Source organism: Plectropomus leopardus, chromosome 2, assembly GCF_008729295.1.
Source record: "Plectropomus leopardus isolate mb chromosome 2, YSFRI_Pleo_2.0, whole genome shotgun sequence".
Classification (NCBI taxonomy): Eukaryota; Metazoa; Chordata; class Actinopteri; order Perciformes; family Serranidae; genus Plectropomus; species Plectropomus leopardus.
In genome coordinates this window covers 2320622-2342573 of record NC_056464.1, presented here as the reverse complement: position 1 = coordinate 2342573, position 21952 = coordinate 2320622, and the positions used below count along the sequence as shown (strand labels likewise).

Sequence of the window (21952 nt, the reverse complement as noted above, 5' to 3'; positions counted from 1 at the left end):
GCTGTTGCACTGGATGGACTGACCTTGTGGGGGGCATTTGGACAAGGGACTCTGACGCAAATTCAAAAAATGCAATGCAGGAATTGAATGATGCCACCAGTAGCAACATGCCTAAGGAACTGGATAGAGTTTTCATAGTAGTTGCTGATTTTAATCAACTCATCCTTCATCTCCAAAGATGTTGCGGGATCAAGGACAAAAGTAACTGTTTTTAAAAGTTGGTTTAGAAAATAACCAATAAATCTACCTTCCACCTTTTACCTTCTTCTAATTTTAAGCTATCACTCACTTTCACTTATGTCAGTTAAGATGACCATGAGGTCAAATCAGCTGTGTGTAATTGATGCTTGATTCTGAGAGTAACTTGATGGCAATTGGTAAGTGGTAATATAGGGAGTTGCAGGGTGTCTGTAGAGTGGGAGGGAGGGGCGATGGTCCCACAATACCCAGACTTTAATGCCGGAGTCTGGTGTCTGAATGTGATCTTTTTTTTCTACACCTCACCATGTGCCTCCTTCCCCTAATCATAACCATCCGTGCCAGCATGTGCATTTGTTGATGTCCCAATGTTGGTTTTTGGATTTTTGTTTTGAAATAAAAATGTAAAAAAATCAGGAAATGAACTGTTTGCCTACGACCGTTTAGAAACAGGAAGAATGTTTCTGAAATGTAACAGAAGCTTAGAAGTTAGAAGTTAGAAGTTGAATTAAATAAAGTTGCATTAAAATTTAAAGAAGCTAGAAATGCAAAAACTCAAGTAGGTTGCCAGTACCTCAAAATTGTACTAAAGTACTGTACTTGAATAAATATACTTTGTTAGACTCCATCATGGATGTTGCTTGCTATTCTGAAGATGACTCTTTAGTCATAGAGGTAATTAGATTGCCTCCAGTAACTGAAATTAATTCAAACAAGTAACCTGTGTCATGTTCACTTTCCCTTGCTTATAACAAAACAAGTTCCATGAAAACCGGTTCAGAATTAAACAGGTTACAGTCGATTTTGTTGTGAAATCTGCATCTCACCATACACATGTATTTGTTTACTAGTGGATCGTGACCTCCCCAATGGGAGACCCATCGTGCGAGCTCAGCCAGTGAGGTATCACAAGTATTTTAATTCTTCCTTCTTCCTTCTGCTATAAGCACATCAATACATTTTACCAAGGTGGAGCAGGTGAACAGCTATAGGTTCCTTGGAATTAATATCACTGAGAACCTATCTTGGTCATCGCACATCACCACCCAGGTTAAAAGAGCACAGAAAAGGCTCTACTTCCTACGGAAACTTAGTAAGGCTAAATTCACTAAATCACCAAATCACCAACTGGCATGGTTTGTGCACGGCCGTGGACAGGAAGGCTCTACAGCAGGCGATTAAAACTGCCCAGAACATCACTGGTTTTCATCTACAGAGCATCAGTGACCTCAGTGAAGTGAGGTGTCTGCACAGAGCCCAAAGAATACTGAAAGACAGCAGCCACCCCAGCCCAGTCTGTTCACCCTGCTGCCGTCTGGAAAAAGATACACACGTATCTGCTGCAGAACCATCAGACAACGGAGCAGCTTCTTTCCCCAGGCTGTGAGACTCCTTAACTCCTCCTTAGACACCAAAAGATGTAGCAGGATTTAGGAACAAATTCTTATTTCATTTTTGACTCATAAACCTACCTTGTACCTTGGCAATAATCTTTACTTCACTCACCCGTCTCTCCTGATTGAACTAATTTTGTCTCCCCTGTTGCTTAGTTACCTTCTGATGAACACAAGCTAGACATCAGAGTTGACAATAGTTTGATTTAACTCCTCATCATTGCCTGCTCTGGACACAAATGTCGATCATGCAGTTCTCTAAATAACCTTTGAGGTTCTAACAAACATATCTGTTCCGATTGAAGAGTCTTCAGTTATCGACTGAGGATCAGGATCGGTTCAGTCAAAAGGAGCAGCCTGCTGGTGCTGATGTTCACAGTTATTGAGCGAACAGTGATGGATGGAGTGTTGAAGAGCTACTGAGATCAATATGAGGGTTGTGATCCTCTCCTTCTGTCTGACCCCATACTGACTCTTTCCTCTGAGCCCCCTGCAGGGCATTGATCCCTTCCATGGAAAGAATGGATGACTTAAAGTGAAGTCCCCCCCCCCCATTTCTGCCTTTACCTGCTGACTCCCCTCTGAGTGACTTTACAGTAAAAGTCAGAGTGTGGAATGGATCGGTAACTACAGAGAAGCACCGCAGATCTGCAAATAAACAACAACACTGTTCTCTTTTCTTTGAATCCTCGGAGATTAGCGTGGGCCTCTACAGGCTGCACAGCTCATTGTGCTCATATGCAGACTTTAAATTTCTCATTTAATTCTCTTCATGAATACTTCAGAACATCGTAACTTTCAAGTTCTGAAACAAACAAAATAACTCTGAGATGAATAATGAGTTCTTGACAACAGATTTGGAGGGAAGTAGATTGACAAAGATGAAGACATAATGAAAGGCTGCATGAATACTGTGTTTTAATGAATCAACTGCTTATCTAGTGATGCTCAGTTCAACCATGAAATGAAATCAGCTGGGCCACCGTCGGTTTATCAGCAGGACTTTTTAAGCCATTAAAAAAGAGAATGAGCCAGTGGTGGAAAGGTTTGATAAAGAAACAATTATAAGCATTTTAAAGTGATTTCAAATTCATATTTCTGCATCGTTTTGTATCTAACACTGTGAACCCAACAGAGAGAGACTGGCAGCAGCAGTTGGGATTTAATTACCTTGCTCAAGGGCAGTGTGGTAATGAGAGACACAAGCTGTGCTTGTTTATATCCCCTGACCAGATTCTTACCCGAAAAACTCTTTGAGGCACTGTATATAACAACAAACTGGGAAAAAATAAATACATTTAAGAGGATACTGACATTTGATTCTTTGAAATTAAACTTGCTGTCTGCATGTATACACACATGCTCATAGGTGCGGATGGTCTGTGCGGTCACAGAGTTTTGGTGGCAAACAGATGGGTTACAGGCATAACCAAAGTGATCTGAGCAGACCCTTACAGACTCCAGCATCCACCATGATGCAGAAAGTATCAGTTTGTGTAAGATTTTATTGAACCTATTTGATCAAAACATCATATTACAATCAGTCATTACGGAGTGTTTGTAACTTTCAGAACACATTTATTGTTCTTTTTGTAGTATTGTGTATGAAAAAAGGTGAGGAGCAGTGAATGAAGGCGTGTCTCCATTGCAGATTTGCACATTTGCGATGGCTATGTGCTTGTCCAGTTCCTGCAGACAAGCACATAGCCAGAGCATCAAGTGACCTAGAAAAGCCAAGAAAGTGCCAAAAAAGTATTTCCATTGCCGTTTTGTGAAATATGCCTTTTTTTCCAATCACCTGAAATACCACCTCATGCGAGCATAAAAACTTTTTTGTGATAAATTTTTTTTTCAAAATTGACATGTTTTCATTGGTCGCACTTTATATTCGCAATTTCAATTTGTGCAATTTTAGAGTTAATGGAAACCCATGAGTGCACTGCCCATGTGACATTATCAGAGGAAATCGAATATGACACCTACACAAACGAGTTCAGCAAGATGATTGAAATATTTCAGGAGTAATTCATATAATTGAGAATTTGTTTCTTAATTTGAGTAATCCAATAGTATATGTTAAAAATGACATTTTAGGGCATGCATTCAGTAATGTGTAGTGGAATACATTTTTAAAGCAACCCTTCTAACACTGGATGAAAGTCATCCACTCTTACAGTTTTTATGCTAATCAGCTTAGACTGGAGGCTTCTTCACCTTGCAGGTGTGAGTCAGCCAGCCAAAATCAGAGGAGTCCCAACTGAAGTCATTTCCTGGTATAACAAAGTAAAGAGACAGATCGGAGCTGCAGAGAGCAAAGACGGAGACGTTCCCACTTACACATCAAAGCGAAGATTCTGCTTCTCTTCGAAGAAGAAATCAAGAACAAACTTCCTCACAAAGTCGGGGTTCAGTGTGTTATCGATCACTTCTGTCCGGCCAAACTGGAGGAGAGATGGAGAGAAAGAGTCAACACCACACTGATCAATGTTGACATGCAGTGAGAGGGGAAGACAACAGACACTGTCGGAGGCGAACTCCTACTGTCAGGCTGATCTTTTGTAAGTTTTTAATTTCTCAACCAGCAAACATTTTAAAGTTAGACATTGTTATGCAGTCTGAAGTAGATTTAAGCCCCACTCAAAGAATCATTTAATACTTGAACTGCCAACAAGAGGGGGGGGGGGGGCGGGGTAGCATCAGTAAGCCCAAATACTGCATTTCTTGAAGCAGGAAAATTTCATCTATTTTTTAAATAATACATAAGAAAATTCAGTTTCATGAGGTTTCATATTTTTTTCAATTGCTTTAAATCATTACATACAATCAAAGATTTCAAAATAGGCATTTAAAATTAATCCTAAAACTTCAAAAAATCAAATACATCTGGGATAAAAATAGCCTTTGTTATTGGTAATAAACGGCATAAAGAACCAGAGTGTTGTTTTTATGGGGGGTCAAAATTACTCCTTGCAGTGGCTGGAGGTATAAATAATAATTTTTTTTTTCTTTTTGTCCCACAGCACTTGAAATTCAGTAGATGATCAATAACACAATTCTAAGAGAAGTTGGACATAGAGAAATGTAGGGTTTTATTTGAACAGAGATACATGCATTTGAAATTATCCAACAATCTCACATGGAGTAAAAATGACCTAGTTCCATTTATGCTCCATTTGTAAGTGTAATGCAATAGATGATTTGGCTTTCTTTGCCTTTGGAAGCTCCACATCGGTCATCACGCAGGAAGAGCTGCCAGAGCTGCTAAGTCCAGCGATAACAGAATCAATTTAATTGTCTCATAATCTTACAATGAGAAACGATGGCTCTGCTGAGTCCATTTATCCGCATACTTTGTAGGTGGATTCAGGTTAAGTTAGTAGAAGCAGAGCTGGATATTACTTTTGATCAACACAGTTTTTAGATAAATGTGTTTTGGGCACAAACTGTAACCCTGTGGCAGCTACACTGGGGGCCAGGTCCCTCTGGCTAGATGGCCCCTCACTGTAGATCAGGAATACTCAACATGCTTTGCCTCAGGGTCACTGCTGCAAAATGAGAGGAGGCCAGGGGCCAGTTAACCCTTTAAAACCTGGATCAAAATGAAGTAGCATTAAACAGAAACAATCAAGGAAAGTCCCTCAAAATTGCACTTAAAAGGGACACTTCGCTGATTTTCAACCAGCTTTGTATCAAAATAGTATGTGTAAATGAACTATGATAAACCTGTATCTAAATACTGCCGTTAGATACAGGTCTACCCCTGTCTCTGATGAACACAAACAGCATCCTCACATTAGAGACTCTTCTGCCGATTGCTGAACAATCACACCCTCATTCCTGCGCTCATGCTCTCTGGAAGATGACGGTAATGAGCTAGTTCCTCCAACTCCCCCAACCACCACCTCTGTTTCTGCTCTCCTCTGTTACTGACTGAGCAGAGATGAGAGGATCTTCTCCATCAGCTATTACTCTCTGTGGATGGATTTCAAAGAGTGGTCCTGATGCATGACAGCAGCTGCTGAAATCTTCAATTTGGAAAACAGTCTCATTTATTGCCAAAAAGTTTTAATGCTTGCATGAGGTGGTATTTCAGGTGATTCGGAAAAAAAAACATGTATGGCAAAACTGCAATGGAAACACTTTTTCAGCTTTTTTAGTTCACATGATGCTATGACTATGTGCTTGTCAGTAGGAACTGGCTCCCTCATGATGCAGCAAGCCCTACAAGAGGTGTTATTGCATCACATAACTCTTCCAAAGTTGAGTGGATCATCCAGAAGTTTTGAATCCACAATTCCTCTGTGAAATCGTGGACTATCAGCTCCTAGAAATCCCTCGTAACTGGCCACTCCCACGTATAAGGGGCTCGCCTTTCCATTATGGCTCCATAAAACGCCTATGTGGCCTTGGATTGGAAATAATGATGGCTAGTGTGGTGGCTGCAATAGAAATAAAGCTGCTAATGTTTTGAACATCCATCACCATGCTTCTTGGAATGTTATCACCAGAGGAGAAGTCACAGAACATCACTCAGTGGAAATGCTGTCATCTTACAATTGTGTTTTATTGACATTTTGAAACTATCACTTAAGTTTTACACAAATCTCTAATGGAAACCTGCCTACTGTTATGAGATGGCAGAGTCATGTTTTCAATACAAGCCATCAAAAAGTAAATCATTCACTGCCTTGTAAGAAACTTAAAGTTGTCCTTCATTTGTTGAGCATCATGTTGAAATCATATTGTTGAGATGTGTTTCTGTTATGCATTACAAGACAGCAACAGGTGAGTTTAACTTGACCGTAATTTCACCCATCTGATTGAAGGAGGAAACACAGCTATGTGATTACAAAGCTCCAAATAATCACATCTATGTGATGACAAAAGCTAGTCAACGGGATAATGAGCGGTTTGCACTGCATTCCACAGTGTGATGGCACTGATGAACGGTGGTCAGTGGCTGTACAGCTTGCCAGCCAGTCAGCATAGACAATAGTGATGGAGTAATTCAGACAGACTTTTTCCATGCCAATGTTTTATGTTAACATTTTAACACAAATGTTTTTTAAGAAATGTCTATAAAAAAGGAAAAACAAAGAAGAAAATCCAGGTTATCACAAATATATTTAGCTTTACTGTACTTTGGCTCTAGCCTGGAGGAGTTTATTACTTTTTAACTGTTTGAAAGAATTACTTTACATTATCAGTGCATGAAAACTCAATTTACCCAGTCCAACAAACTCACATTTCTGCATTTTTATAACTCACAGTTTTGAGTTAAAATAACTCATTATTAAATTAAATCTATACAACCTGCCATTTCAAATAAAGATGATTTAGCTTTTAAATTTGTACACATCAAATGTATATATTTGGCATGTGCTTTATGTTGTTTCCACCCAACTGTATAAAGACTGACAGGTGGGGACTCATGATTGAGACACTAACGTTAACAAATGAAACAGACACTAGACGGGATGTGTACAGAAATAAGAAATGTGCTTTAGACCAGTGGCTGTAGTCACTGTAACTTTCAAAAGGATATACAAAAAGTTGAAGGTTTTTCTTCGTCTTGGAGATGAGGGGCAGATAAATCCAATTTTTATGTGAATGCTTGAGTTGATGTTGATCAGTTGATGTCTCTTAATATCAACTGTTACTGCACCCACAGTCCCACTGATGCTTTCAGCAGAGCTCTTTGTTTCGTATTTACTTGTCAAGTATTCTCCCTGACTTCACAGAGGAAGACTTCTGACACGCCTCGAGGAACAGGACAGGGAAAGGCTCATCGAGGTGGGGTGAGGGGGGGCAGATATATTGGCTTACTGTTGCATCACAATCTTGTGATCTAGCAGTGACAGAATCATACTGTGAAATACTTGCTGCCTGTAAATAATAACACAAAACAACTACCTGCAGGGAGTGGGTTTTTTACAAATGGTTATAATAAGCTGTCACTAATTTTGTTTTGATTTCTTTTTTTTTTTGACATCAAGAGGACAGCAGAGAGCAACAAAATCTCAAGAGAAGCTCTGGACATATCCTGCAAGTTTCATGATGATCGGCCCAATGTTTATGAAGGTAGATCAGTTTATGTTGCTGAGCCTTACCCTTTTTTTTCAACAAACCTTTGTTAACTTTTGATAAGCTTGGTCCAGTAATGATCCATGGTAAAAAAAATGGACCTTCAGTTAAGAAGGAAATGTCAAAAAGGTCAATGTAGATGGATGCCTGTACCAACTTTCATGTAAATCTGACATATGTTGTAAGAGTTTTGACTTTTTAAAGTTGACTTTTTATTACAGTGCCCCTATCAGGCCGATTGGGGTCATATTTCTTGGGTATCATTGTCATATAACTCCCAATCATTAGTGAAAACTTCATGAGTCTACAATGTACCATGTTATGTAAATCTGCAAAAGCATCTCTAAAATGTTGAATTAAACAATGATAATTCAACACAAAAACAAGTTTCAGCCCTTTCGGGCTTGAACCCCTACACAAAATAAATATGGATTTGATGGTATTATTTTGTACCCTGATAAGATTTGGCAATAAGTAAACTGCAGAAGTCCAGTCATGGAAAAATTATTCAATGCATTCAATGCATTTAAATGTAATCATGTATAATAATGTTATTGTTTGGCTGTATGACTCTTCCATTGTCATGGCTTCAGTACTTCTGGAGCCCTCAAAGTCCCTCACTGTCTGCACGCAGGCATGTGAGGAGGCTCCAAGGTGTCTGAAGGCTGAGATACTGCAAAAGATACATAGCTATATGATGTGTGAATTGGACATTATAAGGGTGAAACATTGCTCTGTTTCTGTAAGTTTTTATTATGTCTTTGTGAATATACATATATGCTCTACCAAGACCTCTCCGATCCAATTTTGTGGTGTCATTAAACTTATAAATTCATTTACGATTTATTGTGGCTCGTCTTAGTATTTCATTTAAATATTTGTATTTTTTATTCATCAAGATAATTATTGACCAAGAGTACAACCTTTTTCTACATCAATTTGCCATTGTCGGCAGGATCCCAAAAGAGACGGACACTGGCTAGGTACAGAATGATCTCTTTTACTCTTTCTTAATCTTAGTGTGCCACCTGACAGGATTACAGAACAAGAGAAAATTGTACTCAATTGAACATTTGACGTGAGTAAAAGTGAATCAAATAAATGATGTGAATCAGACTGTTAAGATCACTAAGGTAGTGGACAAAATTCTTACTTCCTGTTTCTGCATCGCTCCCCTGATTAAAAGAAAAAATAGGCTAATATTAATAAAATTATTTTATGAAGTACTTATATTAATTATGGTAAAATTCCATTTACATATTTGGCAGACCCAGGGAAACATGTGTTGCTCATGCTGGTTCAATGGTGCACCTAAATGCCATAAACAAGCAATTATTGCTGATCAGTAACACCTGTGCTATTCTAGTCATAAGCATGTCCTTAGAATGTACTATGGTAGAAAACAGGAAAGAAATGAAAATGTACATCATGCAATGTGCAGAATACTGGTTGGTCTCTGCTTTGTTGGAAAGTGCTGCCAAACTGGGAAGAAAGCAAGTGTGGTTAATAAAACAACCACCAAAGTGACTTAAAGGTCTTAGATGCATGATTATAAATGTATTGAAGGCATTGCTGTTTTATTGACCCAGTTATGTTCATAGTGAAATTTAAAGTTTCCTTCACACCACTTAAAATACTAGCTGATCTAAAAACAAATCAATCAGAATTTTTCAAAACAGTCAAAGTATGAAGCTACAGCGCAAGTTTTTTAACTTTTTTTTTTAACTTCTTTTTTGTGGTCGTAAATCACAAGGGGTTTCTTGTTTTATGAGTTTTCGTGAAAACACATCCAAAACAAGGTTAGGGATTTCAGATCTTCATAATTTTTCATACACACATTGTCCAGACTCTTATAAAGTAGATTCAAAAAGAAAAATGATAATCTGTTGATTTTTCTTGGCACAGTGTTCATATTGTGCACAGTATAGAGACATTTGATAAAAAATCTCTAAAATCTCTAAAACTTCTACCCCAACTCACAGACACACACACATTTACAAACAGACAGACACACACACATTACACATTACACATTATTACGTCTACTAAAAATCTTGAAATTGGTACAAAAGGTAGGTATTATTACAGACAAAAAAAAATCAAGTGGTAATTGTGTATAAGGAAGTATAAATATAGACTAATAACATGTTTGACCTGCACAGAACTCCCCTCTGCATTATTCTTCCATTAAACATGAGCTGATCCAATTGCAAAACATACATAACTCACAATATATAGCTGTTAATACAGACCTTCACCACTGACCGTATAAACTATAAACTCACCAATGACCGAACTTCATTTCAAAAAGAAAATGAGAAATTCACAACTACACATTAAAAAGGGTAGCATCCGTTTCTCAGTGCTCCTGCACAGGCTCATGGGTGACTGGAGCATATCACAGCAATTTAGACTTCCTGGCTTCCCCAATATCCATTTCATTTGACTTTGGAATGTAACTGGAGCACCCGGAGGAAATCTGGCACCACAATTTACAGCCAGTGCCTTGCTGTGCAGCTACAGTGCTAACCACTGTTCCTCTGTGACATCCAAACAATGTATTCTGTATATTAGAGACTCAGGCAGCAATCTGAGTGTTACAAATGAAGCTACATTGAAGATAGGGTCCCCTGTGAGGCCAGTATGTGTACATAGACAGCTCTTTAAAGCAATAAGATGATGTAGAGTTAGCACAGATCTGTTCAGGAGAGCAGGAAGGGCAGTACAGAGGCTAATGAGCAGGACGTTGGCCTCTATGGGATGTCGGACCATTCAACAGCAAATGAAAATGGAATATAGGACCTGCAGGGGAATTTCTCTGCTACTATTCTTCTTTGTCTCCTCTACAAACCGTACTGCACTGTGGGAATTTTGAGATGAATTTCTTGCATGACATTATAGTAGTAAAAGTTGTCAAATGTTGTCATGTCAAAGAGGTTTGGGACCATATTTATGCCCAGTGCAGCCAGTATAGGTTTTTGCAGGCATTTGACCATTGGCTATGCACTGATTCCTACAGTACTGTTGCTGTGCTTTCCACTCACACACTGCATGTGCATGCTACAGTTTACAGTAAGAATGGTGGTGGATTTCAACATGTTCTTATCCCAAATTGTCACGTTGCCACTTTGCAGTAGACTTTTAGTTCAGTTCAATTCAATTTTATTTCTAAGGCCCATTAACACATTCACAATTTGCCTTACAGCATACATCATCCATCTGTCCTTGGTCTTCTGCATCTACAAAGGTATCCTGTCAACACATATTACTTATGTGAACACTTGTGTGTGTGTGCGTGTGTGTGTGCAGTTTTAGGTACTGCACAGCAAATTTTGTTTTACAAACAATATTTTGTTTTAAGTTCAATGACCATATAAAGCTATTCTTTTCTAAGCACATGGTGGGATGCTGCTGAAAGTGATTATGTTTAGACATCAAAAGCACATGACAACCAACACAGGGACGTCAACAAAAGCAAATGTTGGCACAGATGGTTAGGATCAGGGGAAGGAGACAGCTGGAATAACAGCGGGTCTCACTCCCAGATCATCTAAATAAGCTGCTCTGACAAATGAGATACCAGGCTGTCAAGTAACTCCAATGTAAACCCATACACAGCGGTGGTCCGCGAAATTACTAATTTTACTACCTAGATTAAAAGATTCCAGTTCGATAAAATTTGTCTAAAAGAGCCACAAGATTTAGGCCACCATTTAAGTTGGCAAAGTGACTGACTTCAGGTTTGGTGCTTTGCCAACTTAAATGGCAGTCTAAAGAAGTTACTGACTTGGGCACACTCAACCTCCGTAAGTCTCTTGTGTTTTCTGCTTTATGCGCCAATGAGCATCTCTCATAGCAATGAACGGGCCCCCACGGCTGTATCTAGACTTTCTTAATACGTCCATGCGTGAAACTAAAAGTCAATATAGAATTATTTTCTTACATCAGTTGTTAGTATGGTGAGTCAGCTCATGTGATCCACACTTTTTCTATTTATCCAAATGTCTTTATAAAGCACCAGAACACTTAATCACATCATTATTCACATATAAGCACTGTCAGGAGTGAGTTATTGTTGCAAAGGTAAGACAACTGTAATATTTAGATATATATACTGTAGATTAGTGAGTTAACACGGTTCACAAACAAGATGAAAAGAAGAGTCTGCCCCCACTCTGAAATACCAATTAAAGCAGAAGGTAGAAGGCTAGTTAATTAATTGGATGTTTTTTCTGTGTAAAAAATACAAATAAAAATAATTAAAAAATTAAAAAATAAAAAATAAAAAAAAAAAAAAATATGTATATATATATATATATATATATATATATATATATATATATATATATATATATATTATTTAAATCTGTTATTGCATTGCTGGCCTTGTGACTTGTGTTGTGTGTCTGAATGGAGGGCAAAAGTGCACTTTACACACATTTACTGCAGTACGTTGTATTGCTGTCAGTGCAGAGGTCATAAGTTACTCCTGAAATGTTAATGACATGAAGATATAAAGCTGTCTGATGTTTCTCTCTGTGGCTGTCAATAATTCAGTTGTTTATGATGAGATAATGCTACTCTTAATTTTGACAGTGTAAATGGAACTCGTGATGTCACAATAGATACAACAAACAGCTTAGTGAGAAAAAGCTACTTGAATCATTAGCTGCCAAGACAAAAGATGGGGCTGAATTTCAATAAAATCAGCAAATGAAAATGTTAATTTGTTTAACACATTACTGTAGGTGCTGCTAAGTCCATTTGGTCATTGAAATACCCACATTTGGTCAAACAAAAATTGCTGAAAAAGACTGAAAAAGACCCAAAAGGACTGTCAAATGATTATTTTTTGTGATTAACTGAAGAGGTTCAATAGCTAATTGCAAATAATCACAAGTCAATGTGGTGGGATTCTCAAAGGTAGGTAAGCATAAATATTCAAGACATTCACAGTTTCAGAGGTCTTACTAAAGTCTTTTAACTTCATGGAAAAAATTAAAATCTCAGAAGATTTTGTGTGTTTTAAAACATGTTCTACCAAAATGTTGATTTGACCTTTTATAGTAAAGTAAGTGATGTTAAGCTGATGTAATTAAATTGGCTATTTGTCAATAAAAGACAAAAAGCCCTTCATTCATTCATATTTATAAATAGTTACATGGCAAAAAAAATCACATTTTTTCATTGTATGTTTTTAATTCCCTTATTTTGCATTTCAAAACAGTGTTGAAGTCTGTATTGACACGATTCATTAATTCTTACCAAAATTTTCTTGATTAGAAATCAAATGACAGCAAAATACTGTATATGACTAGCATAAAGTGGGTATGTTTGCAAAGGGGAGACTCACGGGTACCCACAGAACCTATTTTCATTCAGATATCTTGAGATCAGAGGTCAAGGGACCCCTATGAAATTTCGCTGCAGTTTTTCCATTACCAAAATTTAGCTTAACTTTGGAATATTATACCAACTCTTTATTGGGAAGCTGGCATGATATGGTTGACACCACTCCTCAGGTCATCTAGTTTCATATGATGCCATTATCATCACTGTAACTTTAAAAATTGGGTCGGTGCATCCTCTTAAAGACGAGCATGTCGGCCAGCGATTAACGCAAATAAAAAAATATATACGGACCTTAATCACATTGGGATTAATGCGTTAATGCTGAAAGCTCTAGTTACAAGAGATGCACCATAAAGCACATGAGGTTGAATTTATGTTTTAAAGCATCTGCTTTAAAAAAAAAAATAAAAAAAACCTAAATGTGTAAGATACTACATGGAGAAAACATCAAACTTTCTCACAGGTTCTTTAGTTGGAAAAATTGTTCTTTTTAACAAAAAGGTTGGGTTGGGTGATTTTGCTAAAAATGAGAATCAGTATTGATAATTATCCATGATAACTGTGAAAATGACCATATTGATCAAGAGTTTTATTACAAGCCAAAGGTTATTCATTGTTTAAAGTTTAACAAGTGAGGACTTGGAAAACAAATTTCTTTCCACTGCTTGTCCTGATTATCATTCTTTCTGTCTCTCTTCAAAAAATGTAAATACAATTCTATAATAAAAATAGAAATAATTGGGTAAAGGACCCATTGACTGATCAGTCAGTCAGTATGACAATATGTCATATAACAGTATGACAGTATGATAAATCTTGAAAAACAACCAAACTGAAAATATTTTGTACTTAAAAAAAAAAGTAATTTGAACATATTGGAGCATCTGCAAATTCGTATATATATTCATTGATTAATGCATCAATGTAATTTTAGTTAACAAAATCTTGTCATCTCCACTGCACACAGTCCATAGTTACGTCAGTGTCAAGTCAGTCACAAACACTTGTGTTAAGGAATTGTCCATTTACAGATTTGTTAGGAAAACTTTCAGTTAATTCTCACTTCAGTCATTCTGATCTCTGATACTAATCAAGATAAGAAAAGCTTTCACTGTTTGTTGTACCTTTGTTATATTTCTCCTTAAATAAAAAAGTTCAGTTTTTATGCCCTCAATGTAAATTTTCTGACATGTAAAATTATATTGAATACCAGTATTTTTCATGGTATTGAAAGTATTAAATCGATATAGAAATTTAAATATTGTGACAGCACTTCATTACAGAGAAATTACTATATCCCATTGTATCAGTGCTGTTGCTATTTTCAAACAAAACCTTCATGTGTAAATGCGCACAGTGTCTCATAGCCGGGAACACAGCAGCAGCAGACAGCAGCTCGGCTCTCTATGTTCACATTAGAGAACATCATTAATATTTTCCTCAATAATCATATATTATTTCACCCACTCGCAACCCATCTGCTATAAATCGGAATGTTGTTGTTAGTGTATGAGAGCTGCAATGATGACAGTGTAAACAGCCTGTTGGCTGGTATTTCAAATGTGTGCAGCAGGCTTATCATGGTATGATGTTGTTACAGTAATATTAGTGCAAGAAAAAAAATCTCTCTTTCTCTTGCTTGCTCACTCCACTGCTCAGTAAAAGAGTAGATGTGCATCTACTCAGTACTTAAGCTGTTGCTTCAGATCTACTCGTCGCCAGAGTATTACTCCTGCCAAGTGGTAGATGTTCCTCACGGCCTCTCAGTATTTATCTGTTGTCTCCGAGTTTTCCGGTTTTTGCCTGTGTGGCTAGCTCCCTTGTGTTTTTTCCTCTTGTCTCAGAGATGCCTCTGCTCCTTGCTTCCTGTTCCAGTCGTCAGTGTGTTCGCCCGTCTGCCTGCCTGCTTGCCTGCCCGCTTGCTCACCTGTCTACCTGCCCACTCGCTTCCCACTCCCATCTCCTAATGCTCACCCAAACACCAAAGACCTCACGGAAGGGATCCTCACCTTGGTTTGAACTGGTTCGTTTATTACACGTGGAGATGCACGGAGCTTTCCCCCTCACATGACGATCGAAGGACGGTCCGACTTTACTCACCTTCCCCCCACCCAGCTCAAACATCACTGTAAATAAATTGCACTCTTGATTCACCGAAATTCTTGTCTGGTGTCTTGTGTCAGCGCTTGGGTCCCAGATATGACCAACCAGTCCCATGTATGGTACATGAGTGTTTTATTGTGCACAACTTTGCTACTCTGAAGAGCCTAATTAAGCCTAAAAGTTGACCTCTTAAAAGATACAGTAAAGATAATATCTGCTACATATGAAACAACACCTCCTACATAAGAGAATATATCCCTCGTAAGAGATAATATCTCCCACATATAAGAATATTTCCTACGTACAAGATAGTATCTCCTACATATGAGAATATCTCCCAAGTACGAGATAACACCCTCTACATAGAAGAATTTCTCCTATGTGCCAAATAATACCTCCTACTTAAAAAAATATTTCCTACGTACCAGATAATATCTCTTGCATATGAGAATATCCCCTACATATAAAAAAATACCTACTACATAAGAGAATATCTGTAACATAAGAGATAATGCCAAGAATATCCCCTACATGTGAAATAATGCCTCCTACAGATAAGAATATCTCCTAGGTACTAGTTAATATCTCCGACACATAAGAATGTCTCCTACGTAGGAGATATTGTCATATGTAGATATTGTAGGGTTTACTATTAATGATTTCACAAAATATTTGCACAACAAGATTTCTGAACAATCATCAGTTATGTAGATATAATGACTAAGTGTGTAAAGACAAATAATAGAACGGTTAGACATCACTTTTTTGTTATGAAACATTTAAAACTAGGAAAAGACAACACTTACAATATTACCGAATCCAATATATTGCCAAGTCAAAGTTACAATAAAATCATTCATCCATTTAGCATCCATAACCCATCTAACATTGGACGAGAGGCAGAGCACACCCTGGACAGGTCGCCAGACTATCACAGGCTCTAACACACAGAGACAGACAACCATTTACACTCACAATCACACCTACAACCAATTTAGAGTCTCCAGTTAACCTGCATGTTTTTGGACTGCGGGCGGAAGCGGGAGAAAACCCACACTGACACACACAGAGCATGCAAACTGCCAGGTTTGAACCTGGAAGCCTATGAATACCAAGTCATTATTACAGTCTCTTTAATCCTCTGTCACTATACATCATTTTTATTCCTTTTATCAAATTTGAAAATCATATTGAGTCTAGGTCCCAGGGTTTACTGCTTTCAGCTTGACTGACAGTGATTGACCAAATCAAGTTTCTAGCATGCTCATAGAGGCAATATATCTTTTAAACTTCAAAGTGAGTTGTTGGGGAAATATTAGGTTGCTTGGAGCGATAGAGCAGTAATCCTACCACAAATTTAGAAACTGTGCAGGATAAACTCTCGAGCATCCATCTAAGCACAGACATCACAGTTGGAAAATATCATAAAATGCCTCTTGCTTCTTAGAGAAGATAAAGGTATCTGGGAGCATCCTAAACTTTATTTCCGCTGTCTTTCTATCTCAGCAGCGGGCCAAAGCTTTTCTCCTCCTGCCGTGGAACTTCCGGGGCCTTTTGCCTGTGATTACAGCAGCAACGGAGGCACATGGTTTGGCTGTGAATGTTTTTCACTGCTCTTTATTTTTATAAATCCGAGCTGACTGAGGAGCAGCGGAGCTTTCTTCAGGCCTGGGTTGCCAGATTGGAATGAAGCCACAGTTGGAGATCTTCCATATGGTTCCAGGTCCCACTCTGCTGCCCACTTCCCTTACAGTCTCCTTGGACAGTACTGTAGCTGTCTGTCAATGAGCACAGGAAACAAGCATCCTCCCTGCGACATGTGTATTGTCACCAGCTTGTAGTGTGTGGGCTGTCGGAACACATTGGCAGATTTGGCTCGAGGCACTTTTTGATGCAATTAGCAGAAATCTAATTCTCACACTAATGCAGAGAAAAAAAATAATTACAGCTCTGCCAGAAACAAACTATCTTGTGGGTGACAGAGAAGAAACTGTACAGAAAACTTACTGAACAAAAGAAGAAGCTGTCTAAAACAGCTTATTAAAAGATACTTCTTGTCAGTGCGCGTGTTTGTGAGTGTGGAGAAAGACAGCAAGACAGCTCATATTCTATTATATGAAACCAATCTTCTATTCTACTCCTCGTCTCTGTCGGTGTTGGGCTTGTTACTCCAAACACATAATATAGCGCTTCTTTTTCTTTGCTGTTTTTAGAAATAATTCTACTTATTAGTATGTAGGAGCAGTTATTTTTAGAATTGCATTTGTTTCACCATACAGCATATTTTTGTTTTCACCAAATAATAAACTAGAGTTCTTACTTAAATTGACTATGAGGAAAGATACAATGCGAGATTTCATTGTGTATGATTGGTTCTATGGAAATGTTTATCTCCTACTTGTTATTGGCAGAGCTTACCTGCTATGCTAACTACAGAGCTGCTAAGGACAAAAATTTACTCATATGGTGTACATACTTTTTTACCTTAAAAAAGTAATGCAATTTGTTAATAACCAATGTAAGCATGAGCCAGGAGGCTGTCACACAACCTATGGGCTGCAGCCTGTCATCAGCCATATTATGGGAGCTCTGATGCTACATTTTCTCAAACATTTTCTCAACAAAGGAGAGGACTGTCTGACCAACATGTTCTCATCCTAAGTCATCAGATATTGCAACTTTGCAGCGGACTTCCACGTCTAAATATTACATTTTAGGTATCCCTCTGCGTCTGCTCTTTGTGCCCCTGGATGCCCCAACTGTGATGTCAACTGTTACAAGCCAGCACCGGCAATAAATTAATATACAAGCTAACTCTAACCTGGAATGGGTGAAACAAGAAAAGAAGTAGATATAAGACAGAAAGGACTGGTTTCATAAAGGGAAACGCTGTGATAGGCCAGCTCACCTACACACCGGTCAATCAGGCCTCCGGCCGTGTTTGTGCTAGATGACGAGGCAACAAGCCCAAGCTTTGTCAAAGTTCAGATTAAGTTTATTTGGTATAAGAAACAAAAAAGTGTTTCAAAACGAGATTCTCCAAATGTACCATTTACCTGTCTCTGGTGACATAATTCAAGAGCAACAGGGACACGTTCTGTGCGCACCTCAGGGATGGTGCGTTTGATACAATCGGAAATCACAGCTCAACCCATAACATTATGAAAACCAGTCCATTGAAACAGAAGAGAAAATAAACAAAAGAAGAGGAAAGTGAGATGTCCTGTAACTCCTAACACAACAAATGCACATAGTGGGATGATGCTGCACGTGGTTGTGATTAGACAGCAACAGAACATGGCATCCAACACTGGTATGTGCACAGAAAGAACATGGTCAGGTGTATAAAGCATCATATTCACACGGGAAGCAAATGTCAGTCTCCTGCATGAAAGTCCAGGTTTATATGACCCACAACCTGCCCATCCCATCTGCCCTATAGTCACCCTCACACTCCTAACCACACCATTACCAGCAGCGTTTCAATCTGACACCATTATACTGCATTGCATACGGACATGACAGGTTCCATCAAAATGTATTCTCAAGTGACGCCTCCGGTTCATGTCTTGGGCAGACCTGGCGAGTGACGCCTGACAAAGGGAGTGCACCAAAATGCTGCGTGTAATACATTGACTTTAGATCAGTATCTTGTACAGCCCCACCTCAAATAACCCAAACTGCCCTTTTAATTCTTTTACTTTTTTAAGTGATTTTAAACATTAAAAATTGTAGTTTTCTGTTTATTTGGAGTGAAAGGTATTATCAGATTCTGCTCCTGGCCCCCAAACTGTCTGGCCCCACAAAAGTAATAAGTTGTTCTGCTGTGACATGAGTTAAGTATTTCCACCAGACATTGCTACATCTGTCTCTCCCTCTCTTGCTTTATTAGCTTATTTCTGACAGCGCCTGTTTGCCAACCTAACCTGTTCCCCCAGAGGCATGCACAGCCATGCTAACCTACTTTTTCAACAACTTTTGGGGAATAACAATATTAATGATCATATCCCAAATTCAACTGACGTATTTGTGTCCACATTGAGGGGAGTTACATGCATTTCTGGATCCCTGCTCCCTTGGGACACACTCTCTCTCCCTCTGTCTAGCTGTCCTCCTTTCTCTCTGTCTCCTAGCTCCTTCACTTGTAGACTCGTCATTACAGATGCAGCAGGCTCAAATAGAGTGAAAGTTGCCCTGATTGCCTCCTTGCTGTAAGGCTGTTTTGCTGCTCACACTACAATGCTACATGAAGACATGCGCGCGCACGCACGCACACACACGCACACACACATACATACAGACAGTTTAATTGACTATCTTGTACCGGTACCCCCTCGAGCTTACTTTAGTCATCAGCTACAGAGAGAAAGGGTCTTCTGAAATCAGCAGATGCTCCTCTACCACTGTCTTGCATCATGCACTTGATTGAATGTGATGCAACTCTGTAGTGTGCAAGGACAATGGGGACATGTCCAAGGGCACTCATTATTTTAGATGATGTTATTGCACCAGCGTGGTGTTGGTGGCTCATAGTGTCATCCAGGTGCCTACATTGGAAGAATGTGTGTTGCAGGGTATACTGATATTTAAGGCCTTTTTCTAATACTTTTCTCTTAAAAATGGTTCAGCAGTCGGTACTATTTGTCTCCGGTAAAAGTGACGAAGTGCCGAAGATAATCATAGCCTTGATGATTTATAGCGCAGCACAGGACCTCCAGTGTGATATTGGTTTTATATAACAATTCTACAAGCGTCTTTTATTTGTTAATATTAACAAGCGACAACAGATTATGATTTGTTTGTTTATTTAATGATTCTTTTTGCTTAGCCGACACAAATACTTTCGCAACCGCTGGATGCGACTACTGTTGCCTAGCAACGCATAAACATTTTCCTGCATGCTGCTTGCTAATCTGTGTTAGCTCGGTCTTCATGTTCTGCACAGAGCAGCTGCTGAGTATCATGGACATTTATCTCTGGGTTTTCAGTGAAATTAGAGTCTGTTAACAGACACTTTGTGAGATGTAGATGAGTTAGTTTGACAGACAGATTATCGCTGCAGCGTGTGATCGCTCACTGTGGTGATCTCCGAGTCTCGTATCAGACAGCCTGTGTGTATCGATGCCTCTCAGGCTGTCGATAGTGTCAGACGAGTGTGTCCCTGTCTCACTGCACATCCTTGAAATATCTATAACAGCTGGTTTACTCAAAGTGAACGGCGGTTTACCAAAACCCGTCCGTCACAGCTGCCCCCCTCTGGGCTTCCTCATAACTTTTAGTAACTCCAATGCACGTACAGTCAGCTCAAGACACACTTCAAAATTCTCGTCCTTTCTTGCTCGCTCCAGACTCCTCTCTCTCTCTCTTCTTCTCTCCTCCCTCAACCTGACCATCTGACAGCTACGTGAACAGCGCCAACTAGCTGTTTGAACCTATGTTACGCTATACTATGCATTTCCCTCCTACACTCTTACACTAATAAACTAATTTTGAACGGCCGTGAAGAGAGTTAAAGAGTTAAAGTTAACAGTCCCAGTATTGTTATACTCCTATATTGCCACTCATGGAATGCCACTTGAAATTGCTTGGTCGGAAGTAACTGATGTATAAAGTACAATAACAGCATCAAGTAGCCTAAACATCAACAACCTTCAGATAGTCTAAAATATTCCAGGAGGTAAGACACAAAAAAAATATATTGACCAAATATATATACATGCATACATGCATACGTGCATACAGTACATACATACATACATCCATACCAACACAGCCCTTAAACTCAAAATTCAGATTCAGACAAAACAAATGCATAACTTTCAAATAGTATGTAAATCCAGTTCATAAACTGATAACTTTCATATTGAACAGTCTGATAAATGCAGTTTTATGTGATTTTTCTCCCCTTCCCAAGCTTTAAAAAGATAGTCAGACAAAGCAAAAACATTATCAAAGAGATACTTCATTAAGGGGCCATCTTCCATATGAATTAAATCAGGGTCATGATAGTTATTTTTTTAAAGAAAGTTTCCGGTTAATTATGATACATAGGACAGTATAAAATAAAATGAAATTAATTTTCCACCTCGTTTAACCTGCAGTATTCACAGATTATTTCATCTTCAGACACACCCCTATATCTCCCTGTTTCAATGTGTAGCGGTAGTATTCCACATTTACCTGTGCAAACAGTGATCTGCGGCTTTTGGACAAATTATACTTAACATATTTTTCACATTCATAATTACATTTTCACATTATTAAATAAACAGTAAGTTCTCATTGCACACTTATCCCTGCAATGTTTGTAGCTTTTATCTGTTGTTTTATTGTATTTGTTTTGTCTTTGTAAAGTGTCCTTGAGTGTTGAGAAAGGGACTAATGAATAGAATGTATTATTATTATTATTACAATGCCAAATAGTGCCACAAGGTGGTGCCCTCTTTTTGTTTTGTTGTTAGTTGAGTTGAGCACAGTACTTCAACCGACATCAACACGAGAGGACTTGCAACAATAACAAGTTAAAGGTCATGTTGTCTACTACTCATGTATGATCACAGAATATAGTACTGTGGAGACCTGGGATGTATGTAAAGTAGCAGTGTGGAAATCCCCATTTCATCATCTGTTGACTCTTTTACCATTCTGCTATCCAGGAGCTACTGCCTACTAGCCTATGCTGCTAGCTCTCTGCACATACACCTCAAACATTACACTTAACTCTTTCCCTGTCATTGATTAGATTTTCTGTCAATCAGTGTTTTCACTAACAGGGGACACTGTTATAGATGTTGTGCAATAAAACAACATTTCCACGTCCA

General features: G+C 38.5%; 1 protein-coding gene across 1 annotated transcript in view; it reads right to left on the bottom strand.

Moving 5' to 3' along the window:
- Nucleotides 1-21952, bottom strand: part of LOC121949536 (copine-9-like) — a 229848-nt gene that overhangs the window by 148255 nt on the left and 59641 nt on the right. The window contains 1 exon segment of the mRNA XM_042495252.1: nucleotides 3930-4033. Within this exon segment, the coding sequence (XP_042351186.1) occupies nucleotides 3930-4033 (104 nt within the window).